Source organism: Sphaerodactylus townsendi, linkage group LG06 (assembly GCF_021028975.2).
Source record: "Sphaerodactylus townsendi isolate TG3544 linkage group LG06, MPM_Stown_v2.3, whole genome shotgun sequence".
In the NCBI taxonomy this organism is placed as follows: domain Eukaryota; kingdom Metazoa; phylum Chordata; class Lepidosauria; order Squamata; family Sphaerodactylidae; genus Sphaerodactylus; species Sphaerodactylus townsendi.
Window position 1 is genome coordinate 71,662,244 of NC_059430.1, and position 16,034 is coordinate 71,678,277.

Here is a 16,034-nt window from a genome sequence, read left to right on the forward strand (position 1 = left end):
TTCACTACATAACTACATAGCATTCTCACTCAAAAACATCAGTGACCTTTTCTGAGAGTTCAATTGTCAAGAATGATAGTCAGCTTGTTTCCTGATGAACCAGAGGATTCTATTTAACTCACTTCAAGCACCCACACCAGTCTTCAGAGTGTGTAGCATTCAAGGGTTATTATTGTATTTAGTATATGCTAGCTAACATGGTCTCAGCACAGTCTTGTCAGAGGTACAGTTTAGCTTCTATAAATAATGTGATACTGCCTTAAAGTAGCAAGAAAAGGTTAATCTCTAAGTTAATCAGTGTTGATTGGATGGGCCCAGACAGCTTTTTCACAGAATCCAACCTAATTTCTCTCTTCTCTCCAGTCCACATTGCATATACTTTTTGTTCATGGAGGTCCCATAATTCCCAGCATAACCTTTTACCCTCTGCTCCCTTTTTCACCAGTGGAAAAAATGGCTTGATTCAACACCATGTCTACAATGTGTTTCAAATACAGTCACTTCTAAGCAAAGTGCCTTAAATTCTGTGTTAGTTCTATGATGGTTGCACATGTTCTGCAACAAGTTCTGTGAACAAGCAATACTGACTTTAAAAATTGGGATGAGGAGCAATGCAAATACCTATTCCCATTTCTTAGCACCAAATAATGTAAAACAAAACCCAGCGATGCAATCTTTACCATGCTATAGCTCATCCCCCTCATCTGTACTAAAACTACTTCTTCGGCTGCTCCCTTTGGATGCAACAGGAGATACGGAAGACAACAGTGCATCTGTCCCAAAAGGTGATATTGTATCATTCAATAAAATGTCATCTAATTTTTGTTCTTTTAATGCAGCACTGAATGACAAATCTGTAAAATGCGACAGTGGATCAGAAAAGGCTGCAGACACATCTCTGAGGTCAGAGTGTTGTTCGTGGGCCATTGCCAGATGTTGGGAATAGTTGATGGAATTGTCTTCTGGGAATGCCTGTTGTTTTGTGACTTGGGATGCTAATTCAACAACACTGGCTGAAGATATAATTGGCAGGCCATGAGCTCGTGCTTGAATTTCTAGTTCCTGTGGTTTGAGACAAAAAGAGTTAGACTACCATTCGAGAAAGCAATTTGATTTTTTTTTCAGAGTAAGCTATATAAAGATGTGAATATCTTTATTAACAATAGTTCCAAAATCTATTTTGACACTATGCTGAACGTACCATGCACAGATGGTGATGAATAAAATGGTAACAAATGACAAAGTGAGTTCTAGTCTTTGGAAGCTTAGCCTAGAATAATAACTGGTCAGTCTTTCAAGTGCAAGGATACTTTTATTTACTTTTGCTGCAACAAATATAATTTGATTTAAATTTGCAAGGTTCCTCCCTGTGTCTTGCTTAACTTTGTGACCAATAACAGTATAATCTGTCAAATGGCAAAGGCTAGAAATGAGTCCATTCATGCATACACATTCTCACATTTTCTCATGAGAACTGTAGTCCCCCCTAACCTGTCCCAGTCTTCTTCTCAACTTACCAAATGCTAGTTGTTAACACAGTGGCAGAGCGCCAAGGGGGGAAGGGGAGGCGTCGTGCACCGGGAGCAGGCCTGGGGGCAGAAAATCGGCCCCCAGCCCCTCCCCCTTTTCCCCACACACCCCATAGCCCCCCCCCACGGTACCCCCCACGGCACACACACACTCCGTCCCCCTTCCCACACATACCTATGTTCCTTTTCTAGTACTTTTTGAGGCTGAAAAAAGCGGCCTATTTACAGTTCAAGCTAAAAACTGCCTGAGGAACTACAGTTCCCAGGAGACATTGGGGCTCACAAGGTCTTCGGGGAAGTATAGTTCGTCAGGCAGTTTTTTTCCCTGAACTGTGAAGAGGCTGCTTTTTTCATCCTCAAAAAGTGCTAGAAATAGAAAAGGAATGTAGGTAATGTGGAAAGGGGGGCTGTGGTGTGTGCCATGGGGGCGGGGTGGGGGGGTGCCACGGGAGGCCAATGGGGGGGCGGAAAAAACACACTGTGCACCGGGCACAGTTTGGCCCAGCTATGCCTCTATGTTAACAGTTTCTTAGGGGTGTATGTTTTTTAAAACAAACAAACTTGTATTCTTGCCCCATTATGTGTCCAAATAACATTACATGCTTAGTGTTTGTTAGCAGAAAAGGCAGGCACACTGTGTATATCAGGAATAAATCATCAATTCTTTAACTCAGGAAAGCTTTAGTCATTTTTTAAGGGAAGACCTGTTTGCAACCATGTGATTCTTGTCCTGCATTATGAAGTGTTTTAATTAACTGCTTGTAGCATGCTCCTGTAGCATATGAATCAACATATGCAGGAAAGCCATAGAAGTGGCTACTGCATGGTACAAAGTTGCTCAAACTAGTGCTCTTTCAAATGTTGAGGAAAAAATCAAGATGATCAGGAGGGCTCAGTTTGTTATGAAAAATTGAATCATAGTGCATTTGAATATTAAACATGTTCATTTTAAAATTCTCAGCATCTCTGATTAGAATGGAAAAAGTAAGACTACAAAATGCCTCACTTTGGCTGGATCGTGCCCTGTAATGAGAAGTGATAAGACAATTCTGTTGGCTCTTCTACCTGCTAATTATCTACCAAAATTCTGAGACTCTATCTAGAAGCAGGACATATACCTTGCCCAATTAAACACATTATAAATCATGTGTGCTCTGTTATAGTAAGCCAAGGGGCAGAGACAAAGCTACCAGGGGACCCGGTGTGTGTGTGTTGCACCGGGCTCATGCCTGGGGGGGTGGAAAATCACCCCTGCCCCCCATGGAACCCCACTCGCCCTCCCTGCAGCACCCAACCCACTTACCTTATTGAATCCAGTGCAGGCTGGAGAAGTGGCCTGTTCCCTTCAGGATGAAAATGGACTGGCAAGAACTACATTTCCCAGGAGATCTTGCAAGCCCCAAGGTCTCATGGGAAGTGTAGTTCCCACCAGGCCATTTTCAGCCTGAAGGAAATAGTCCGTTTTTCCAGGCTGAAGTAAGGTAAGTGTGGCGGGGCAGGGCGTCGTGGGGGGGGGGGCAGAAAACACAGAGTATGCACCGGGCACACTCTGGTCCAGCTACCCCTCTGCCAAGAGAAGACAATATGCAATTTAATGTAATGTGGCACAATGCACCCAAGGTATCATGATGTCATGGATGTTTTTTTTAAGTATATTGGAATTTTCAGTGCCCAAATACTGTTTTTGATGAACAAATGACTTTTTTCCCCTTCCATTGTTGTTTCAGTATAGGTATAATATACCTGAATATACTGTATAATATACTGGAATATACTGTACTTTTAAAAGATGTATATTACCATGAAGAATACCCTTAGTAGCCTTGGTATTTTACTGTCATTATAATGCTGTGAGCATGCAGAAAAATTAACCCATCACTGTAAAAGATATTTCAGATGAAGTGACAAAATGAAAAATGTTGCTGCATAAAATTTGCTGCACTTTGCCCCAAATAAGTATATTCCTGGACAAACCTGAATGCGTAGTGAAAGTCGCCTGTTCGCTTGCTCTAATTTCTTCTGCCTGTGTTCTAATTCTCTGACTCTTTGTTGTTCTTTTTGTAGCCACTTGATATACTCTACTGATGCTTTTAAAATAGTTCCTTTGTTCCAGCGCATATCACTGCAGAAAGTAGAGATAACCCTTTCACAATTGTGTGTGTCAGCAAAATTCATACAAAAGTAAAAAATCTTTTACATTAATATGAAATAATGATTTACATGACTATTATTCAGTCTTAGATATTATTGCTTCTGAATGGAAATTTTAATAGAATAGTTAAGAAGCCCTTATATAGTAAAATTAATCCCAGAATGAAAATAAGTGTCAAAAGAAAGTAATAAAGTGACTTTTTGTGGGAGAGCTAAATGCAATATCATGATTCTACTATTACAGTTTTTATATTTTTAGTGAAAATTGCTTTTATTATTAACTCTAAGATTAAAATCTATGTGCAGTATTTCTGCATTAATGAACATGGAAACATACATTACTAAGAATTTAAGCCTAAATTTTTTAAGATCATTTCAAATATACTATGCTTTCTACCAGACTTTCTAATAAGGATGCTTTTATACATATTTGAGAAGAAAAGCCTCACTTAATTTTGAACATCACTGATGATGATACACAGAAACCAGAGTTTTGCAACCATTTCATGTAATATTACAAAACCTCTATGAATTGAGATCGATGCAAACTAAAACAAAACCTCATTCTTGATATGCAGTGTGCCAGCTTATTTCCTTTAGGCACATTATATCAACAGTGAATACCAGAACCTGGGCTCCTACTCCATGAAATGAGCTCCCTGAAGAGGTGAGAGTCTACTGTACCATTGGGAATCTTCAGAAGGCAACACAAGGCTTCTTTGTCTTCCAGGGTTTTTGATGGGGCATTAACAGCAGGCATCTTTGGGAGGGACAGGTATTTCAGCTTCTTATTTTATTTCATTTTAATCTCTGATATTTTAATTATTGCCTGTAAGCAGTAATTATATGCAATATTTGAGGCAAAAGGAAAGGCAGGGTACCAATATGCCATTCAATCAATCAATAAAAGAGTTGTGGACCACATGTAATGAATAATTGAATGGATGAACTGGGGAACAGTTGGGGGTGGTGACTGGGACTCTGTGTTTCTGGATTTAATCAAAACACCCAGAATAAACTCAACAAATCTAGTTAGGTGTATTCATTTTAGGGTGTAATAATTTCTGCAATAGGCTAGAAGGGTATTGTATTTTTATCATACCCTCTGTTCCCAGTTTGGGTCTGCTCCAAGTTTAGCTGGATCTGTATTGCAATGAACAGAATGCCATTCATGTTTTATTCATCATTTTGTAATACTTTTCAGGATATCTAAAGTAATCGGAACAAAATCTTGTTCAGGATTTAGGGATGATTCTTGCATTACATGAACAGGCACTTTCTGAGACAATATCAGCAGCATTGGTAACAGAACTAAGATTGGCTTATCTTAGGCTGATACAATAGAAGTGAAAAATGCTATCCTCTAGAAGGACCTACTAGAGTGGCATTAAAGTTTCTCACTGGTAATTTCATTCAAATTGGTTTGTCAAGGCAAACTTGTACTTCTCCAATAGTTTTCAATATCATTATAAAAATCCTTAATTCAATCAAATGTTTATTAGCTTTTGGGGAGAAAAAAAGTCTCATCCAAAGTATCACAGAAGGCTCTACAAATGAGTCAAAGCAAAGTACAAAGTTCCATCTGCATGAGCATCACAGTCATAATACTATTTAGGCTCCATGATATGGTGACAGTAAAGATGACAGCCTAGACAGCAAATTAACTGAACACCTAACATTAATGCTTTTAAATTACAGAGCTGGATTTTGCACAGCACAAAAATAATATCTTTAAAACATTATAAAAAGTGTTTTGGGGAAGAATTTCACACAGCTCTCTTCCACAAAATGAGTTCAGGTCAGTATATTTCTCTCAACCCAGGTTTTTTTAAAAAATCACTAAACAAGAATTCTTTCCCCCCTCAACCCTGATTGAAGACAATTCCTGCTTGCTGAGAAAATGCAAAGCTGGCAGGAAATTTCTCCTGCCCAAACCTCTTATTTTAGTTTCCGTCACGCACACCAGCAATTTTGTGCACTTCTGCAGATTTTCCTTGGAGAAACCCCATGGAGATTTCCTCTGTTTGCAGCTCATCCATTTGCTATCTTGCTGTCAAAAGTAGATGAATAAAGTTTGTTTAGCCTAACAATCCCATGCACGTGTCTTTTTTTCCTTTTTCCATTGGTTTGTTATGAGAAGGACATTTGTGAAGCTGCATCAACACAATTAGAGAAGCTGCAATATGCACATATTGGTAACGACACAGCTTTACAAACATTCCCCTCAAAACAAAAAAGAGGAAAAACTATACATAAGTGAGATTGCTAGGCTAAACAAATTTTATTCATCTACTTTTGACAGCGAAATAGCAAACGGATGGGCTGCAAGCAGAGGAACTTCTGTGGGGACTATTCACAGAGAATCAGCTGCAGTACACAAAATGGTGGGCACCACTCTGAAACTGACCAGAGCTTTGTGCAGCAAATGAGAAAAAAGATCCATTTTGGCTGGCATTGTTTGTGCTGTGGGAACACAAAATCCTCAAATGGATCTTTTTATAACGTTCTAAAGATGTTATATTAATCCGCCAGCATTTCCTTAATCCGGCCAGTATTTGTCCCCATGTTGCAGGGGCTGATATGGAGGCACTGCCCATGGGGGTGGGGGTGGAAGGTGCTGCTCGGGGGAAGGATCTGGGAAGCAGAGAGAGGGAAGACAACCGTGCTTGGACTGGCCAACCCAGGGTGGCCGTCAGAGGAGTTGGGGGCGTATCATGAGGCAGGTGAGAAAAGGACTGCCCAGCCTTGGAATGTGTGCAGGCCAGGGGCATACCTAAGCAAACTGGCGCCCGGGGACAAAACCTGAGTTTGGCGCCCCCTCCCCCGCCTGGTGTATGGGCGGCCACCCTCCCCCACCATGACCAAACAATGATTTTTTGTACCAGCTCACAAAACACCTCCCACTCCCATCAAAACATACGTGGCTCTCTCCCCACCAACTCTTTTCCTAATTTCCTAATCACAACAACCCTATGAGGTAGGTTGTTGGCCTGAGAAACAACTCCAAGCCAGTGCAAGTGGGTATTAAGCATGTAAATCTCTCACAAATCACCCCCAGCAAAATATTTACCAAACAAATGTCAGGATCATCTCTCACAAAACACCTCCATCTCTCACAAAACACCTTGTGGACATGAGCCCCTGACCCCCCAACAAAAGTGGTTGAGGGAAATGGGGTCACCAGCAACCTCCCGCCTGGTTAAGCTTGAAGGAGTCCATTCAGCAGGTGGGCAGGATATATGGAGGTGGAATTGTTGGGGCCGGCCCAGCCCCACCCTTCCGAGGGCCCAGAACTGGGGGCAGAACTGGATCCAGGCCTTTAACTCTCCCTGGCTCCTGTTTCCCATGGCCCCGGAAGGGATTGTGTAATAACAGGCCAGCATCTTCTTCCCATGTTTGTGTGTGAGGGGGGGAGCACATTTGCCTGCCCGCTGAGCAGCTCTAGCCACCCCCCACCCCCCATCACCTATATACATGGGAATGTCAACTCAATGCATGGCAGCTGTGAAAAAGGCAAACTCTATGCTGTGGATAATTAGGAAAGGAATTGAGAATAAAACTGCAAGGATTGTCATGCCCTTATATAAAGCCGTGGTGCGACCGCACTTGGAGTACTGTGTCCAGTTCTGGTCGCCGCATCTCAAAAAGGATATTGAAGAGATAGAAAAAGTGCAGAGAAGGGCAACGAGGATGATTGAGGGACTGGAGCACCTTCCTTATGAGGAGAGGCTGCAGCGTTTGGGACTCTTTAGTTTGGAGAGGAGACGTCTGAGGGGGGATTTGATTGAAGTCTATAAAATTATGCATGGGATAGAAAATGTTGACAGAGAGAAATTTTTCTCTCTTTCTCACCATACTAGAACCAGGGGGCATTCATTGAAAATGCTGGGGGAAGAATTAGGACTAATAAAAGGAAACACTTCTTCACGCAACGTGTGATGGGTGTTTGGAATATGCTGCCACAGGAGGTGGTGATGGCCACTAACCTGGATAGCTTTAAAAAGGGCTTGGGCAGATTGATGGAGGAGAAGTCGATCTATGGCTACCAATCTTGATCCTCCTTGATCTGAGATTGCAAATGCCTTAACAGTCCAGGTGCTCGGGAGCAACAGCTGCAGAAGGCCATTGCTTTCACCTCCTGCAGGTGAGCTACCAAAGGCACCTGGGGGGCCACTGCGAGTAGAAGAGCTGGACTAGATGGACTCTGGTCTGATCCAGCTGGCTTGTTCTTATGTTCTTATGTTCCTGCAGTTATGCCAATCTCCCTGCAGGGGATCAAAGCTTGTGTTTATATTGCACTCATTCATATCTGTAACTCTTTCTTGAAATCTGAATAGCTGATATACTGAAATAGAGTTTCAAGGCAATAGGACAGCATCCAATGTGCTTGCTGTCTTCTGTAAAACCACTAAATTAGATTACTAGTAGTGAGAGGCAAATCCCCCCACTTCCTGATTAGGCATTTCTTTTTTTTTTATGAGCTTTCTAGGAAAAGTATATGCCTTTATTATAAAGGCACCTTATTTGCATTTAGGAAAGAGGTGTTTGGGTAGGAAACTATTTGGTATCACCCTAGGACTGTATATATTAAAAAAACAAAGATGAAGGCTTGCAGAGGATAGAAAAAGCTTCATAAATTGTAGCTCATGTGTATTGAGGAGCTTTTCTGTGCTTTGCCTTGTTGAACTAGGCAATGTCTGGTATACAAAGAAAAGAAAACGATCCTGCAGGGGTCAACAAGACGGCAGTTAGGTAATCTAGGGAGGGCAGCTATTTCTCTCCTGTTATTCCTTATCTATCTTCAGATTGCTTATCTTTGGGCAATTATTCTATTGTTTCTCACATGTTCCATACTTTTTCTTAGCTGGTGATGTAGTTAGGACATGATCTATGTTTCTCCTCTTCACTACTAAGTATGTTAGCTCTTGAATAAACAGTTATCTCCATTTTAATAGGTTGTGTTCTTTTGCTGTGTTAATTATCCAGCTAATAGGTGTAACAAGGACTGCATTTCTTTCTTGTTTCCAGGACTTAGGAGTTTTCTTGTGAGTCTTAGGAGCTTTCTTGTGTGACATAGTTCAAGTCAGGAATCCTCAGCTTCACCCACAATCAGATGAAGCTCACCTTACAAACCGATCCATTACTATGTGCAGTTCAAAGTGTTGTAAGGGAAGGAGGGGCTTCTGCCTTTCCTTTCCCACTTCTTCCCCTAAAAAAAAGTGAGGGGCTGCTGTTTGCCCTTTCTTGTACTAGGATTTCCTTGAAATAAAAGCCTATTTGGCAGAAGGATACAATTTTGAGTGAAAAAATAGGGTGGGGCAAAGGTTATGTACCCCCCTTCACACATACACACACAATTTTACAGGGAGAGCACAAGCAACTTAAAGCATTGTATTCAAGGACATAGGTAAGGGGAGGTTTCTTGGGTTCAACCCCCCCCCCCCCATTGCATGTCCTAAACTCCGCGCTCCATTTGTGGGGGTTTTGGTATTTTTAGTGTTTTTGGTTTTTGGCCTGCAGGGGGCGCAGTTTTTAGGGTAGCAGCAGCAAACTTTCAGGGATTGTTTGGGAGAATCTCTTGATGATACTACCCAGGTTTAGTGAGTTTTGGTTCAGGGGGTCCAAAGTTATGGACTCCCAAAGGGGGTGCCCCATCCCCCATTGTTTCCAATGGGAGCTAATAGAAGATGGGGGCTACACATTTGAGTGGTATCATCAGGAGAGTCTCCTAAAGATACCCTGAAAAGTTGGTGCTGCTAGTTTAATAAATGCACCCCTGACAGCAGGCACCCCCCAAATTTCCCCAGATTCTCCTTTCAAATCCACGCCCTTCAGCATGGATTTAAAGGAGAATGTGAGGTCCCCACTTTAAACATTGAAAGTGATGCTGTTTCAGGGTGGTGGATAATCCACCTCAAAACAGCATCACTTTCAATGTTGTTTTTACTGGGGACCCCAACTTCTCCCTTTAAGGTGGATTTAAAAGGAGAATTTGGGCACTCTAGTTTAAACACCATTGAAAGTGATGCTGTTTGGGGGTGGATTCCAGCATCACAGCGGCCGCCTGGGGAGGGGTGTGTGTGCAAAACTCAGATTTTTGCACTGTGCTCCATTTTCCCTTGCTATGCCTCTGCCCAGAGGGGAGGGTAGAAGTGGCTGCCGGCTGGTGGGGGGGGCGGGGGAGGGCAGAAGGGGCAGGGGAGTCTGCTGTCCCCCATCTCAGAGATCTGCTGTTATAAGCACTGGGGCTGGGGGCGGGGCTTGGGAAGGTGTGGCCATGCCCCAGGGGTAGGTGGGGGGTGACCTCGCCCCCAAACCTCCCATAAATAATCTAGATCTATATCTCTGATTGTATTACCATAGCATGTTCTCCACATCAAAGCTGTAATATTTAGTGTGTCTTACTATGGAGACCAACAGAATTATGTAGAGCTATAGTCACCATGTGTCAATAGATATAAACTTGGAGAATTACCTCTAGATGTCTTCTACTAGAAAAAACAATATGGAAACAGACTATCCAGTGCAAAAATATCATCCAGCAAATCACTTTCATTCTTTCCCTCTTTTGATGTGCTTAAGTTGTAGACATAAGGAAAGAAATGATAGCTGAACTCACGGATCATTACACTTTGGGATAAGTGTCCCGAGCTCCTTGATTCGATAATTAATGTTGTATCGTCTTCTTCTTTCAACTATGAAAACAAGTGATTGTGATAATAATTTAATATAATTAAATACATCTGAATATATTGAAACAGTTTGTGGCTATATTATTTCAAATTAGTTTTTCTTTTTATAACATCCCAAAGAATCACTTCATCCAAAATTCTTTATTCAAGATAATGACAAAATTGTTTTCACAGATGGGTTACACACTTTTGGGTCTAATCTGGTGTTGGATATTTCCAACATCATTGCAGCGATTTAAACAAACAAACAAACAAACAAACAAATAGGATAATGTAAACCACTCTGCTCTTCAATGCTAACATTTTGACTAATTATGAACACCGAGGGGTTTTTTTTAAAAAAAAAATAATGCTGTGAACTGGTACTGAATCTTTCTTTCAGACTTCTTGTGAGTTCTGATACTTGCACATTATTCCAGCTTACTTAGACAGAGAAAAAAAGGAAGGAAGTACGTTGGGTTGGGAATGCACAGAGCCACTGGAGTGGGTATGCAGGAACCTATGACCCTATGGCCTGGGCAGGTGCACAAACCTGGGTGCACCATGAGTCATGGGTTCTGGCATTTCCTGAGCTACCTGAATGGGTGGGGCAGGTAGGAAGAAATCTAGCCACTAACCCCTGAAAGCTGGATGGATGGTAAGGCACCTGTTCTTTTCTTTCCTACTGTATGAAGTTGGATGATAGCAAGCTAGCCAATGAGGTGAAGGTCCAGGCAGGCAAGAAGCGGCAATCTCCTCATGAGCCAGTGGTCAGTGGTCATGATTCTGGCAGTGGTGATCAAGGACCCTGAAGAGGAAAAGGCCAGATTTGGGTTGGGGGATGGGGGAATTATTAGTGACAGAGAAGTAGCTAATGGTTGCTGGCTTTTCCTCCCTCCCCTGTTTGAACATGGAAGGAAAAGTCTTGCTGGATTAAGAGATCAAGCTGGAGAACGTGGGCAATGGGGCAGACAAGGACCACTGCTCCCTGAGAATGAACCAGCCCCTGCTTTAATAGCAGCATGCTCTGCAAACATCAATGCTGGTTTCCAATTGTAGAAAGACTTTGCCTGCTTTTTACAGATCTACCTTGTGTGTATGCGTGTATGTTTGTATGAGTGCTGTCCAGTTAAAGTTGATTTATGGGAATCAGTGGTGTATCTGCAGTGGGAACATGGGGTGCATGCCTTTTGGTAACGTGGGGGGGGCGCCATGTGACCAAAACACCATCACCAAGCCCCGGCCCCCACCTCCCTGCTAGCCTCCGTGAAGGTCAGGGGGTGGGGCTCAGGGATGGGGCCATGCCCCTGAGGCATACCCCATGTTTTCAAAAGCCAGCTAAGGAAAGTTCCAGCTTTTGAGCCTGCACGGAGTGGGGCAGAGCTTGGAGGCTCAGAGGTTTGAACCCGCTCCCTGGCCTGCACAGAGGTTGGGGGCATGGCCCCTCCCCATTAGCTACTTCTCTGTGCAGGCACAAAAGCCAGCTTTGAAAGCCAGCTTTCAAAAGCAGGAAGGGGGCAGGGTTCAGGGTGGGGCCATGCCCCAACCTGCATGCAGGCCAGGGGGCAGGGCTCAGGGGCAGGAGGGTGCCCAGAGAAGGAATTGTCTCCGTGCACCATTTCCCTTCCATACACCTCTGATGGCAATCCCATAGGGCTTTCAATACAGGAGACATTCAAATGTGCTTTTCCATTGCCTGCCTCAGCATAATGACTCTGGTTTTCTCTGGAGTGTACCAAGGGGTTAAGAGCAGCTGACTGATTTGGAGAACCAGGGTTCATTCCCCACTCCTTCACATGAGTGGTGAACTTTTATTTGAAAAACCAGGTTTGTTTCCCCACTCCTATATGTGAAGCCTACTGGGTAATCTTGGGCTAGTCACAGTTCTCTCAGACCTCTCCCAGTCCCACCAATCTCACCAGGTGCCTGTTTGAGGGTGGAAGGAAGTGATTGTGAACTGTTTTGAGCCTCTTTTTGGCAAAGAAATGTGGGCATAAAAACCAACTCTACTTCTTTTCAAATAATAGCCGGGGATAACCCTGCTTAGCTTCTAAGATCTGATGAGATATTGTTGATTTGCTGACATAATAAGAGTCTATCCTGACCTGAATAGTTCTTATTATGCCAACAGATCAACAATAGAAGAGTTTAGTCCACATCTAGAAAGATTAATTAAAGTAAAACCAGATCGTCCCTAGATCTACTCTCACTATTGCTTAGAACTCATAGGTACTGTTAGGTTAGGTAAGCCACAGCTTCTCAGTTTCACTCTGGACATAATACTGGTATACTTTATAGGGTTGGTGCTAGGATTAATTACACAAGAAGCAGTGGCATAGGAGGTTAAGAGCTCATGTATCTAATCTGGAGGAAACAGGTTTGATTCCCAGCTCTGCCGCCTGAGCTGTGGAGGCTTATCTGGGGAATTCAGATTAGCCTGTGCACTCCCACACATGCCAGCTGGGTGACCTTGGGCTAGTCACAGCTTCTCGTAACACTCTCAGCCCCACCCACCTCACAGGGTGTTTGTTGTAAGAGGGGAAGGGCAAGGAGATTGTAAGCCCCTTTGAGTCTCCTGCAGGAGAGAAAGGGGGGATATAAATCCAAACTATTCTTCTCTTCTATTAAGAAAAATTAATAACCCCTTTCTTAAAAGGGGACAGCAGTGAGTCCTCTCTTCTGTAGCCTACTGAACTCTCAGAAATAATATTCTTGCAGTTAAGTGGACTTCCAGGAACAGCCTAGTGGGGATCTACTGAGGTAGTGAGAAATTGTGGAAATCGTGGAAATAGGCACAAAAACAAAAAAATCACTTATTATTTATGACATTTTTTAAAATTAGGGATAACTTGGAGGTACAGTAATAAAATCCTTGTTATCTACAAAAACTGGCCACTTTTCTGGTAAACCTTTCATCATAGTAAAAAATGGGCAAAATATCAAATGAAGCAGCAAGAAGCAATAAAGTAAGTAAAACAAATCAGGTAATATAATGTTAGTAAAATTTCCATAATAAGTAAACTATAAATCAATCATAAATCAATAAGTTCTTGAATAGCAGAAGGTCTTAACATGGCACCAAAACATGGCCATCATTGCAGGAGGGAGGGCCCAAGAAGGGCTGCATTGTTTTGCCCGGTTAAGGGCGAGGGGTGGCCTCAGGACCTGCAAAAGTCGGATCCGAATTGATTGGGCGCTCTTGCAGCACCAGGGGACATTGCGTCATCAGAGTGGGCTAGGCATGGCCCACTCTCACTGCGGATGGCAGAGCATGAGAACCTCGTTGAGCATTGGTAGAGATTGGGGTAGGGGGAAGTGCAATGGGTCAGCCGCTCCAGCATAACATTTGGGCCACAACGAAAAAGACGGGGGCCAGCACGGTAGGGTTCAGCCTTGGTCCTGTGTGTTTGCCAGGGAGGGCAGTCATTCAGGAACCAGCAGGGGACAGCCCTCTGGTCAATTAAGCTGAGACACCTAGGGAACAGTCATTGCCTCTTGCCACAGTTGTTCACGGGAGACTTCCCCCACCTTACTTTACTCCACCACTCCCCTTTTTAAAACCCCAGCCCAATTTACGGCACGCGGCTGGATGGGCAGGCAGAGGACCTTGGCTGAGGGGTGAAGCACTGGGTCCCAATTGCAACCCCAAGGGGTTAGCAATTCCAGGTGGTGGGCAAACAGCAGCATCATGGTCAGTGGGCACTGTGACCTGCCTCTTTTGGTGCCAGTTTTCTAAAGTTTGTTTCCCTCCCTCTTTGCTTTCCCTAGAGGACATTGGTAGTTTGCTGAGGCAGTTTTGGTTCAGGCAGCTGTGCGTCTGGTGCAGTTGGTAGTTTATTGCATCTGAGCCTCATCAGTATCAGGCAGCAACTACGGCAGGATCTTACATTTCTCAGGACTTTTAGTTTTATTATTTAACCTTTGTAATGGCTCCTCAAAAGTGTGGCAAGTGCAAAACCCCTAGTGAGGGTCAACAGGGACTCAAAATGTGTGCTATGCCCTCAGCCCCAGCATGGCCCAGCTCTAAGCAGAAGGCCCCTTGCACCACATCCCATTCAGTCACTTCTAGGGTGAGCATGGCCAGACAGGGGCTGGTTCAGGCCAGTTGTTTGTGCGCACCAGCTCAGGGTAGGGCCAAAGCAACATGGCCAAGTTCTGCAACCCCCTCTAAAGGGCAACCTTTAGGTAAGCCCATGGTGCCCCCCCCCAATCTAAGGGCATGTCCAAGGATGGCAGCAACTCGGCCGATAAGGGGCTGGTCACTAATTTGGGATTTCAGAAATGAGCACACAATTTTTTCAAGGTTTAGCTAAGATATTTGTGCTGCTTGCCCAGAATACTTCAACTGGGGAGGGGCACTCCATTTGCTGCCACTTCAGCCGCCCTCACTCAGCAAGGGGCAGGGGAACAGTGGAGGGAGGTCCCTTCACAGGCTGAAGAAGAGGAAGCTGTGTTTAGGGCCCGCATCATTGGGCTGGACAATGTGGCCATAAGCTATGATGAAGAGTGTTGTAGGGTATTGCTGCTCTTGCCGCAGTGATACCCGCTGGGATGTTATAAATAATCAGGTTTAGAAGATGTTCATCCAGCCTTTAGCACGTCCTCAGGGTTACTCATCTAGAAAGAGGGACAGTTTTCAAGGGGAAGGTTCTCACCTGGTTTACTGGGAATTTAACTAAGGAAAATGCCAGAGGTCAAAATGTAAGTTTGAACACTCCTGTGAGTCTTGCCTTGGACTTCATGCCAAGCTTACCTGCTCTAGAAGCAAGAGGTCACAGCCTTTCTGAGGAGCCCGACTCCCGACCAACCCAACTCCCAGAGGAAGGTCGGGCCCCTCCACAGCCTCCTCCACCTCTTAACCAAACTTAGTCAGGCTCCTCGGGTGGCCTTCCAGTTACCCCAATCAAACTACCCACATTAGCTTCCTTACTGTCCTCTTACCCCAACCTGGTCACAGCCAAATTTCTCTTAGAAGGGTTTTCACAAGGTTTCCACATTCCATACACTGGCCCTCATATCCCTACTGATTGCAATAATCTTAAATCAGCTCGCAACATGCCTGAAAGCCAAGTTGGGGAAAGAGTTGCCAGCAGGCCACATAGCGGGCCCCTTTTCCACTTCCTCCCTGCCCAACCTCAGGATGTTCCCCCTTGGTGTGGTGCCTAAGAAGGTCCTTGACGATTTCCGCCTCATACACCACCTTTCATATCCAAGAGGATCATCTGTGAATGACTTTATTGGCCCAGAGCTGAGCTCAGTGTGCTATGCATCTCATGATCATGCCATCAACCTGATTTGGTCATGTGGCCCAGGGGATGCTGCATGCCAAGTGTGACATTCAGACTACTTTTTGGCTGCTTCCCATCCATCCCGATGATTTCTGTTTATTGGGCATCAAATTCAAGGGACAATGGTTTGTGGATAAGGCCATGCCCATGGGTTGCTCTATAGCTCGTGCAGCCTTCAAAGCTTTCAGTTCATTTTTTAGAATGGGTGGCCAACGGCCCATTACCCATTATTTGGATAATTTTCTTTTCATAGGTCAAACAGGCACTCAGCAATGCCATTTCAGGTTTCACACTTTCCAGGCTTTGGTGGCTGAACTCGGCATCCCCCTGGAAAACAGACCCCTCCACCACTCTGGTTTTCCTGGGGGTCACCCTGGATACAGTAAAGGGTACAT

General features: G+C 44.0%; 1 protein-coding gene across 2 annotated transcripts in view; it reads right to left on the reverse strand.

Annotated features, from left to right (window-relative positions):
- Positions 1-254: 254 nt before the first annotated feature.
- The window catches only part of TFEC (transcription factor EC), a 94,275-nt gene continuing 78,495 nt past the window's right edge, over positions 255-16,034 (reverse strand). For both annotated transcript variants that reach the window (XM_048500763.1, XM_048500762.1), the window contains exons 6-8: positions 10,300-10,375; positions 3,504-3,651; positions 255-1,062 (exon numbers count right to left, since the gene is read on the reverse strand). In XM_048500763.1, coding sequence (XP_048356720.1) covers positions 685-1,062; positions 3,504-3,651; positions 10,300-10,375 — 602 coding nt within the window. In that variant the 3' untranslated portion in view covers positions 255-684. The remainder of the gene's footprint in view (positions 1,063-3,503; positions 3,652-10,299; positions 10,376-16,034) is intronic.